Source organism: Priapulus caudatus, unplaced genomic scaffold (assembly GCF_000485595.1).
Source record: "Priapulus caudatus unplaced genomic scaffold, Priapulus_caudatus-5.0.1 Scaffold547, whole genome shotgun sequence".
Lineage (NCBI taxonomy): Eukaryota > Metazoa > Priapulida > Priapulimorpha > Priapulimorphida > Priapulidae > Priapulus > Priapulus caudatus.
Window position 1 is genome coordinate 96,713 of NW_014577608.1, and position 8,576 is coordinate 105,288.

Consider the following 8,576-nt stretch of genomic DNA (forward strand, 5'->3'; position numbering starts at 1 on the left):
TTACTCAGTGTTGCATGGAGGATTCCATCTGCCTATCAGCAGACCCCCCCCCCCTGCCCACCACCCCCAGCGGGGCCAAATGAACGACACAGTGACTAATCAGAGCTGCTGCTCCTACATGATGACGTAGTAAGCCATCTGCTTGCTGTGCGCCTGAGCAAGCAGGCCCTCCCAGAGAGGGATGAGCGTTTTTTTACCCCCTAGTGAATGCAGTCTGTCATCGCTCATACTACAATTATTCTCTCCCTGACTGACTTTGTTAACTTATACTAGCATAATTTTAGAGAACAGACGAGAAGTGCATGTTTTGTAAAATGATGCATGACAGTAATAAAATGATTTTGAGGCGAAAATCAAACGTTTTGAAAGTAATAACTCTACACATACATGTATGTATAATGAGTAAATGACTGAACGTATAATGAACTTATGTACGTTCTAATATTTTATATATATACGTTCTGACTTATGTACGTTGTAGCTTATGTTCTACTTATGTACGTTATAACTGAACGTATGTATGTATAATGACGGAACCCAATGAAAATAGTTGTACACCTGCCCTCAACCCAAGGTATGAGGCTGTTCTTGCTTTCGCATGTCCCTACATATATATTAACAAGAGTACATAATCTCTCTTGATATTAACTAGTTATATGATAAAACTGGCATACATATATCTAGTTGTAAAAATAACAATAACATGACCACGTGATACATTACAATACAAACAAGTGTACACAAGCCCCACAGCAAACTACCAGATTTTCTGCATAAACAGGCCAGTCCTTGTGTTTTGGAAAAAGCAGGCGAGTGAAAAATCGCACACCTTGGCTCGCCGAGGTGTGTGATTTGCATCGGAGTGCCCGCAGGTCACGAGGCAAACTAGGGGTGTTCGGTGGCATGCCCCCCCGGAAAAAATTTAAAAAACTAGACTTCATGAAATGCCATTTCCAGCATTTTGGGCTAAAAATTAGCTCTGCATTTGTACTATTAATTTTGACATTTTTTAGGTGATTTTTTTTTAATCTAACAAAATATCAGTTCTCGGACATGTGGATAACTTGAATCACACATTTAGCATGTTTAGTCAAAAAGGAACAACACTCAATTTTTCAAAGTAGACTATTAAAACTTTATCTAAAAAACAACCAATCACATTCGTCATTCTAGAGCGCTTTGCGACTGTCGTTATAAACATGTGAACCGACTTCCGGCAATGTCTGTGATGTTTACAACCATTTGCGTTTATCTTCGAGTTTATAAGTTGAATTAATGAAAAATAAAACACACAAAAAAAGAAAAAAAAAGGTGTGCGATTTGATAATGCTTAGGTGCGCGTTTTTCGCACTTCTCGTGATCAATCGAGGCGCGCGATGGCGCGCGAGCGCGATCGCGCGCCTTAAAACACAAGGTCTGACAGGCCACGGTTGTATGTAGCCAGGGGTGCTTAGCCTCCACTTACAGACTTATCACTATCTGTAAATCAAATGACCCCCGTAATATAACCTCTCTCCCAACCCACAACGAAAATTCTCCAGTTTGTCACACCGAACAAACAAGTTGTTATAATCTGTGTTGGACATGACCACTATCTCATTTTCTCACATTCCTGCCTTTTCTGACAAGAGAATTGAGCTTTGTGATTGGGACATCACGATACAAGAAACACACTAGAAAGACAAGATTAGGGCAGCACAACACCTGATATGATCAAGTAATATTTTACAAGTACACACACACGCACGCACGCACGCACGCACGCACACACACATATATATATAACTAAATATAAACTAATCAACTAAACTTGAATGTAAAAATCTATACCTATATGTAAAACATGATCTAATTTGATGTTTTAATACATAATAAAATAAAACAGTAAACACGATGTTTATCTATGTTAGTATAACCGCGAACATTCAACAGTGAACAGCAGTAGCAGCAGCAGTAGCAGCAGCAGTAGCAGCAGCAGCAGTAGCAGCAGCAGTAGCAGCAGCAGTAGCAGCAGCAGTAGCAGCTTACCTATACAGAGGATGTTGAAGCTGAAACCTTGGGACACGGATTTATTCACAAGCTGGTCGGGAAGCGAGTCGAACCCAACATGTCCATTCAGCTTCATCTCTCGCACCTTCTCACTCGACGCCTTGTGCTCCTGAAACGTTTCCTTACCGTTGTTACACGAATCAGCATGCAGCAATATATATAGTCTAACCAGTGCTCTATAGAAGGGAAACCTGTCCATAAAGGAATCCTTTTGGTGTTTCCTTTAAGTGATAGTTATACTTTGAAACCAGTTCTCTATATATATAACAAACAGCAATCTACAAATGATACTTTTGAAATTCTCACTGGATATAGAGGGTTAACTGTACCGCACAACATTGCGATAAGCACTACGTTCAGTTGTAATGGTCCAAGCAACACATTTTCCTTGCACCTACGCACGTGTATCAACGCACAGAACGGTCACACGTTGCGCTAATTTAAACCGCATTCAATGCAGTGCTAGTTCAGCAATGATAGTAAACAACAATGAGGTGGATTAGAGACGTGGCGGGTCATCACCTATCCAGCATTCAGATGCAAATACAGACCTAGTTCTTGCATTCTAACGTGATTACACAGGAAGACAACGAACTGAGCATATGGCATGCCATGCCCTTATCGCAGACACTAAAAACGTTACCTTCATCATTAGACCAGTGTCTTGTGAGCAAATGTTAGAACAAAGTGGCTACACTTTGCCAATCGCTACGACAAAATATTGCTAGCTTATACAGTGCGATTCCTTAGCACCAAACTAAGTAGATATAGGGCAAATACTACTCTAGCAAAGTAGTATTATCTGGGTCAATGGCCTGCACTGTACTGTAGCATATAGAGTGTACGCGGACACGGACACAGAGCAGTGAGGGGCCAATCAGTGTTATTTCGACGGGTTTTCATTCTAACACAACACACAGATCCACGTACCAGAATAGACAATTATCTCTAACACTAACAGCCTCACAAATACATAAAATAAATTCTTCATTATATACCTGATCAACATTATAATAAACTAAAATGACAAGTTATACTTATAAGTTATAAGTTATAGGCTACTAGTACTAGCCAACGTAAATTTCATTCAAAATCGAAATCCGGCGGTGACCGCCCAAGTATGCGCGAAGTAAAATAATATATATCACTACATATAAGTTATCCCTGGCCATACTAATCTCGAAAATGCTTCATCATAACATAAAGATTCTGTGTTTATAATGATTACACGAATTTGAGACTTACGGCGCTGCCGAGGGCCGATTTTGTGTCCGCTGTCATTCTTCTTTTTCCAACTGTCAACACCCGGAAAACAAACCGGAAACTGCGCTCAATCGCTCGCGGTTGATGCTTTTATGTCAACGGTTTCGCAGTGTATACTGGGAAATCTAAAATGGCAACCCCTATAAAACACTAAGGCAAACTGGTCTTTACAAAGCGGAATCGCTTTTACGTTATCAGTTTGCATAATTTATCATAAGGTAATAGGTATATTCATAGCGTCTGTATCATTTACGTTTATATGAGCCGTAAAATGTTTTTAGAGGTAGTGGGTAGTGTAGGTGCCGTGGTAGTGACAGTGACAGTGTAATTTTGCATGACGTGAGTGGTACATCATACATGACACATGTATCATTGTAATTTGTAAATTGTTTGGACTATTCTTACGACATGCAACGCGCATGCGCATAATACTATTAATAGTTAATAGTAATATAATTCTAGTTTAGGGAGTCGACTACACACAGTCCCTAACCCCCATTCCATATTTTATCTCATATTTATCGCTCACTGGGAGTTACAATGACGTGTCTCATGCACAGCATCATGAGAACGTGAAAATATAAATTTGTACCAAAGGCACAACTAATGAAGAAGAGAAGAGACGGGAGAGAAAGAGGTAGATGTGTGAGTGTGTATGTGTGCGTGCGTGCGTGTACGTGCACACGCATACGTGTGTGCCTGCGTGAGAGAGAGTTATTAAGATTATCACCATTCTATTATTATATAGATCACCTGAAGTACCAAAGGAAGCATGGAAGCTGCAGAACAAAATAAAAAGCACTTTTCCTCAGTAAAGAATGTGATCCTGGTTTTGTCGGGAAAAGGTGGTGTAGGGAAAAGTACCGTAGCAATACAACTGGCACTTGGTTTGAAGCATGCAGGAAAAAGGGTATGTAATATAAAACACATTACTAATTTACAATCACTGATTCGCCCCAGCATTTTGGCACATAAGTACAAAATTTTCATCGGTCCGATAGGCAGTACATTGGTTACTAATATCGATCTACCTTGGTATGATTTTTTATTCTAAACATTACCTGTAATTATAGAGTAATCTAGCTAATAATACTGACTTCTTAATTCATAAATAATGTAGTTTACAGATATCCAATATATCAGACATAGGTTTAGAGGTTTATAGATCATGTGTGTTATATGCAGGTAGGTCTACTGGATGTTGACTTATGTGGACCAAGTATTCCCAGAATGTTGAATTTGGAGAATCAAGATGTGCATCAGTGCCCAGAGGGGTAAGCCTTACACTAACACATCTGTATACCAGCTGTACATGCTATGTAGTATTGATTGTAGATGTACATCTTACTAATGAGTGTCAAGATGAATACATACCTGTTTGTATAAAAATCCTACCAATAATGTTTTCATAAGACTTATAACATCAAAGTGTATAATACTATATCTAGATAATAATGTATTATTATTCACTCCTGATATTAATATATCTATATTCTACACTCCTGATGACATGTGAGCAATCTACGTACGTGTGATGGTTTATTAGTCATAGATAATGAATAACATTTTTTATTGTATTTGTAGTTGGGTGCCTGTGTTTGCAGACACTGAGCAGAGACTTGCTGTAATGTCTATAGGGTTCCTACTGCAGAATAGAGATGAGGCTGTGGTGTGGCGAGGACCGAAGAAAAATGGTGGGTTTTCTGTTGAAGGGACTTCTGTCTTCTTTATATATGCTCTAATTTGAACTAAAGCTGTCAGAAGATCATGGGAAAAATTCTACTACCAGTGGGACAGATGTATGAAAATAAAAGCAACCATTAAATATGTCCAGTGACTTAGAATTTTTCTTGACTGACAATTATAATAGTAACCCAACCTCTATAAACCAAAACCTGTCTGTAAAGGAGAATTTTCTGGCATTTCCCTTGAGTGAATCTCATATACAGGTCTGACTGTATTAGGCCATTACTTCGTGCATCAGCTTGGCATTTCTCAGCGGCGATGTGAATTATCATGTGTTATATTTCTGGCAGTTGAACTGTGGTTGAGTAATGCTGTGGTATTTTACTATGATAAAGTTAAGGATTATTACAATCACGATGAACTGAATGTTGCAGCAATGATCAAGCAGTTCCTCGAGGACGTGATGTGGACGGAGCGCGATTTCCTCGTCATTGACACGCCACCCGGAACGTCAGACGAACACATCACCGTCGTCGAGAATCTGCGACGCTGTGACAACCTGCGTGGTGCTATCCTCGTCACGACCCCGCAGGTCCGGTCTCTCGCTTACACTCATGCACAGCAGTGTAGTTTTATGTTTGCCGAACGCCGGTGATCCGGTACAATGGAAGATCCCTATGCTATTCTTGATGTTTACATGAACAATTTTAATTCTGAGTACGAATTTGTGCAGAGAAGTTCAAGAGTAATGTGCATTGTATGATAATTGCTCTCATATTTGCACAACATTCCTTATTTTTTCTTTATCTCTGATCAGTCAGAATCAGGGTGTGTGCATGCATGTGTGCGGGCATGCACACGAACCATATTCCCACAGTGGCAGACAAATTTTAAGTTCACGTAACTACCTGTGTTACACAAGTGTTAGTCTCCTGCGAGATGCATCTAAGCAAGAGTGATTCAGATTGAGCCTGAACGTGTCACCTCTCTTCATAGGCAGTGTCGGTGGGAGACGTGAGAAGGGAGATCACGTTCTGCAAGAAGACAGGAATTCCCGTGCTGGGACTCGTAGAAAATATGAGCGGATTCGTGTGTCCTCATTGCTCTGTAAGTTCAACCATAGAATACATTGTAATATAGTATCTACTTATATGTATGACGTTCAGAGATTGCATTTATTTGGTCGAGGTTCAAGTGAATGATTTTAGATTTTTATGTTTCTCCGTTTGGTTCTAGGAATGCACGAATGTCTTCTCCAAAGGAGGAGGAGAAGGGCTGGCAGAAGAAGCAAAAGTACCCTTTTTAGGTGTGTCTTGCTGCATTTCAGACTTGAAAATTGTATTAGCATGTTTCCATATAATCAGCAGCCATTGGGGTATATGAGGGTGCGAAATTAACGGGAGTCCAGAGTCAAATACTCCCTGATTTACTGTCGGACTCCCTGATTTGACATATGCAGGAGTCCGTGTGACTCCCTGAAAATTCTGCCATACTAACTAGTTCAGTTCCAGAGCATGGCCTCGCAGAATTACTGTATTTTTTCAGCTAATGTCCAAAGAAAATTTGGCAGACATGCAACTGCATGAATCTTAAAAATAAGCACATGCGTTATTGTTAATATCTTTAAATTTGAACCTCAGACTACGGACTTCCTCATTTTGCTGCGGACTTCCTCTTTTTGAGGGTAGGGAGTCCGTTGGAATCCCTTGTTCAAAAGTAAATTTCTACCCCTGGTATATGGTGGTTCTTTAGAAATTCACATGGGACTCAATATTCTATATGGATCCATATACCTACTAATATTTCTCAATGAGTTTCTTTCAATGTTTCTCTCTGGAAGTTAGATGTCAAATCACTAACAACGGTAGCAAGTCTATGTCTTTGTTGTTAATTGTGATTTCTTTGTTCCAGGTTGCATTCCTCTCGACCCAAACCTGACACAATCATTGGAAGATGGGCAAAATTTCTCGCAGCTCTTCTCCCAGTCACCGACAGCAACAGCAATCAGTTCCATTGTACAGAAAATCCTCAGCGCAGTAGAAGGCAGCTGAATCTAGATAGATTTGAGCGAGAGTTTGCAAAGCAGTGTAATTATATTCAATGTGTTTCGGGAATGATACCTTTATGTAATAAATGATACCTATTTTGAATAATTACTGTGCATTCGTGGGCCTCTCTGCAGTGTCTATAAATTCAGTTACATAATTTATGCCAGTTGACAGCCTCTAAATAGAAAAATTATGTTCATGAAGGCAATCGTGAGTTATCAATTCGAAAAGGACATTTTTATTTTGTGGCTTTGTACTAAAGGTTGAAGCGAATGGAAGATATGGAATATCAAGAGGTAATTCTGACAAATGTCGTGGTAATATATATGCCAATGGCCCAATGGTTGGTTTTAAATAATTATATTGACTGATCTTAGAGGTATTTATTTATATTAAGTGTTTGACAGTAGTATAAACCCAGGAAGCAAATCCCTCTCTCTCTCTCTCTCTCTCTCTCTCTCTCTCTCTCTCGCTTTCCCCCTAAATGATTCTCTACCGCTTAGAATTCGATGCATGCGCACTCTTTCCACTGGGGCGCCACCATCCAATGGCATACGAAAATGCAAGTACCCACACTTTCCACTAGATGGACATGCACATTGAGATGGGTGGATGGTTACTGGTAATTTAAAACGAATTCTTTCAATGTATGGCCCCCATTCGACTGCGCGACTGTTTTTCAGGCACAAATGTGGTGTCGGTTAGTAAATTCGCGATATTTTTTTAAAACGCTGGACAACATATGTCATAACTCTAATGGTGCACAGCTGAAGTACATGGCTACCTAGCGTTAATATTGCCACTCGGCCGAAAACGGTCGAAATACTATTTTTCAGCTCCTGAAATTCAATTCTTAAGTATAGGATCTTATGTAGGATGTGGTCTGTTCTCGTATATTATCCTGAGTGTGGGAGGGGGCGCTGCATGCAGTTTGAGAAAATGCAAGTACCCGAAGTGAACTGTGCTCAAAAATGACTCTTTGGCGCCATCTCGCGAGAAAAATAGTTATAAAGTGCGTATATGCGTAATAAATTGGATGAATATAACTGTCACAACTTGATATATTTATACTTACATTATTATAATATATGTAAGTATAAATATATCAAGTCAATGTCAGGTCAATTTTTTTTTTTGAAATATAAATTTATAAAATTTATATCATGCCTACCCTTACACCCTTACAGTATCATCTTGATTTTAGTTGGTTATACTTTCATAACTTTTCTTCCCTGTAGATGGCGGAACAAAATCTAACGATAGCCTGTGCATAGTGCAGCAAAAGTTCCGCCGCAAAATGGCATGTAAAATACAACTTTTGAAGAATATTTTAAAACTGTCTGTGTCACCTGTCGTACAGAATATTGCAGGATCAGCGACACAACGCTCGTTATCTGTGACGTCACGATGGTAAGGTGACAGTGGGTATAATGTGTGTTCGTGAGTTATAATGGGGATGCGACTACAAAATACTGTGTAAGGGTGCAAATCCACTTTATTATCAACTGATGCACAGACTTTCCGTATATC

General features: G+C 39.5%; 3 protein-coding genes across 5 annotated transcripts in view; 2 read left to right on the plus strand and 1 right to left on the minus strand.

Moving 5' to 3' along the window:
- LOC106811515 (septin-11-like) overlaps window positions 1-3,396 on the minus strand; it is a gene marked incomplete at its 3' end in the record, with an annotated part of 7,450 nt that extends 4,054 nt beyond the window's left edge. Inside the window, 2 exon segments of the mRNA XM_014815171.1 lie at window positions 2,029-2,158; window positions 3,295-3,396. Coding sequence (XP_014670657.1) covers window positions 2,029-2,158; window positions 3,295-3,330 — 166 coding nt within the window.
- A 36-nt stretch (window positions 3,397-3,432) lies between these two features.
- LOC106811516 (cytosolic Fe-S cluster assembly factor NUBP2 homolog) lies at window positions 3,433-7,406 on the plus strand. 3 transcript variants are annotated; one of them, XM_014815172.1, is made up of 8 exons: window positions 3,433-3,530; window positions 4,061-4,222; window positions 4,498-4,586; window positions 4,897-5,006; window positions 5,433-5,590; window positions 5,995-6,105; window positions 6,235-6,304; window positions 6,910-7,154. In XM_014815172.1, the coding sequence occupies exons 2-8, from the start codon at window positions 4,085-4,087 to the stop codon at window positions 7,047-7,049; spliced, it is 816 nt and encodes a 271-aa protein (XP_014670658.1). In that variant the 5' UTR covers window positions 3,433-3,530; window positions 4,061-4,084; the 3' UTR covers window positions 7,050-7,154. The 3 variants fall into 3 exon arrangements, with proteins under 3 accessions (XP_014670658.1, XP_014670660.1, XP_014670659.1); XM_014815174.1 differs by having other exon boundaries at window positions 3,438-3,462; window positions 6,910-7,406; XM_014815173.1 differs by lacking the exon at window positions 3,433-3,530 and adding an exon at window positions 3,589-3,651 and having other exon boundaries at window positions 6,910-7,406.
- An 820-nt stretch (window positions 7,407-8,226) lies between these two features.
- The window catches only part of LOC106811510 (39S ribosomal protein L47, mitochondrial-like), a 3,356-nt gene continuing 3,006 nt past the window's right edge, over window positions 8,227-8,576 (plus strand). The window contains exon 1 of the mRNA XM_014815154.1: window positions 8,227-8,456. Within this exon, the coding sequence (XP_014670640.1) occupies window positions 8,344-8,456 (113 nt within the window). The 5' untranslated portion in view covers window positions 8,227-8,343. The remainder of the gene's footprint in view (window positions 8,457-8,576) is intronic.

Coding starts and splice junctions, on each gene's coding strand:
- LOC106811516 (XM_014815172.1), top strand. CDS start 4,085: ATGGAAGCTGCAGAACAAAATAAAAAGCACTTTTCCTCAGTAAAGAAT. Junction 5,007..5,432: donor GCGAGGACCGAAGAAAAATG/GTGGGTTTTCTG, acceptor TGAATGTTGCAG/CAATGATCAAGCAGTTCCTC. Junction 6,106..6,234: donor TCGTGTGTCCTCATTGCTCT/GTAAGTTCAACC, acceptor GTTTGGTTCTAG/GAATGCACGAATGTCTTCTC.